Raw genomic sequence first — 2155 nt, forward strand, 5'->3', positions numbered from 1 at the left:
CCCAACACACTGCTTTGGCCCCTGCTTCGGATAAACGGGAGGCTCAAATCAGGCTCCGTTTGAGTCAATCGGCTGGTCGTTGAGTCATTCTTGACCTCGGCCTGGAGTCAACCGATCGATGCAGACCGGGCGGACATATCAGACAAGGTGTGCTCTTCTCGACTGCATTGTGAGGGTATAGCTCCTGGGAAACCCTGGTGTGACGGTCTATGGGATCCTCTCATGTGACGGCATCCCCTTGTTGGGCCCCATGGTGGGTGGGGTCACTAGGAGCTGAATATCTAATCTTAAATATGGATTCTAAAACCCCAAAAAATCCAGACATGCCAAAAAATACAAATCAAAACATTTCCAGCCAGCCATGCTACTTGATAGTGCATGCTACTGGAGAAAAACCTCTGTCAAAATGCTCCCCTTTCTTGATCCAGAAGTTATTCGAATCAACCATTGGGCATCTGAAGAAAACACAGAAATTGAGGTCAGGAGACCTACTTGTAGAAACTGCCTCACCTCAACAATCGGCAAAACTTTTAGCTACTAAGAATTTAGGAGAAATTGAAGTGACAGTCACACCACATGGAAGTTTGAATTCATCACGTGGTGTGATATCTGAGATCGATCTGATGTCTGAAGATGAATCAGATATCCAGATCGGTCTTTCAGACCAAGGCGTCACTGCTGTCCGACGCATCTCCATTCGTCGGGATGGCAAGTTGATTCCTACAAAACATCTTATTCTGACATTTAATAAACCGACTTTGCCATCTGTTATTACAGCTGGTTATCTACGCTGCCCAGTTCGCCCATATGTTCCAAATCCGCTGCGTTGCTTTAAATGCCAGCGATTTGGACATTCACAAACATCTTGCCGAGGGAAAAGCGTATGCGCACAGTGTGGGACGGAAGGTCACGAGAGTACCGAATGTAAAACTACCCCATGCTGTGTGAACTGCAAGGATGCCCATCCTGCCTACTCCCGAAAATGCCCTGCATGGCAGAGAGAGAAAGAGATCCAGCGAGTGAAAACAGTCAACAACGTACCTTACCCAGAGGCTCGCCGCATGGTCACTTCAAGTGCACCACTGAAGCAGAAGACCTATGCTGCTGTCTTGAAATCCACAAACACTTGTGCAGTTCAAACAGATATCTCTGTCTCTCCAAGTGAATCCTTTACACGCCATGCGAAATGTTTAATACTGCCATCTACCCAAACACCAGAAAAAGAGAGCAAGAAGATCAAAACACCCCTACCTAAAACAGGGGTAATAACAAGAAATGTGGGTTCTAAAAAGGCTAATAAGAACCCACTAAACAAACAGAGAGTGAAAGCAGCTCTCTCTAAAGCTAAAAAATCAGAGACTCAGTCTGTGAGCGAGTTCTCTGATATCTCTGATGAAGAGAATAATGTGGAGGTAAAAAAACCAATGTCACCTCCAAAAGAGAGACCGCCTGTTAAATTAAAGAGGGATACCCTCGCAAAGAATGCTGCCTCAACCACATAATGGATTATAAAATAATCCAATGGAACTGTCGTGGTTTCCGCAACAACTTCTCTGACGTTAAACATTTGACATCATCTACCACATCTCTCTGCGTGGCACTCCAGGAAACACATCTAAAACCTGGAGAAAAAATTTCTTTAAAAGGATTTGATCTTTACCGTAAGGATGATGATAGCCACACCCGCGCTAGTGGAGGTGTGGCTGTACTGGTTTCAAACCGCATCCCTTCCTTACCAGTACAAATAAGAACAGAACTGCAAGCTGTGGCAGTCAGAATTTCAATTGGAGTAACTGTCACAGTTTGTTCCATATACTTGCCACCAGATGTCAGAGTCAATGAAAATGAATTGGATGACTTGGTTGAACAACTGCCGACTCCGTTTATTCTACTTGGTGATTTCAATGGCCACAATCCAATGTGGGGCAGTCCCGACATTAACCGTCGAGGCAGGGCCATTGAGAGATTTATAGGCAATCACCAACTGTATTTATTTAATACTGGAGAAGTGACATACTTCCACGCCCCAACACGAACATTTACTGCCATTGATTTGACATTAGCTAGTCCAAATCTGTTTTCAGCGTTTACATGGGAGGTTGGATCTAATCCACTTTCCAGTGACCACTTTCCAATATTTTTAAAATATAGAGGC

At 44.5% G+C, this 2155-nt stretch overlaps 1 protein-coding gene across 1 annotated transcript; it reads left to right on the plus strand.

Annotated features, from left to right (window-relative positions):
* The first annotated feature begins 293 nt into the window (after window positions 1-293).
* Window positions 294-1502, plus strand: LOC136976971 (uncharacterized). The gene has a single exon (XM_067272373.1). The coding sequence runs from the start codon at window positions 294-296 to the stop codon at window positions 1500-1502; it is 1209 nt and encodes a 402-aa protein (XP_067128474.1).
* Window positions 1503-2155: the final 653 nt, after the last annotated feature.

This window comes from Centruroides vittatus, unplaced genomic scaffold, assembly GCF_030686945.1.
Source record: "Centruroides vittatus isolate TY-2023 unplaced genomic scaffold, ASM3068694v2 contig_436, whole genome shotgun sequence".
NCBI lineage: Eukaryota > Metazoa > Arthropoda > Arachnida > Scorpiones > Buthidae > Centruroides > Centruroides vittatus.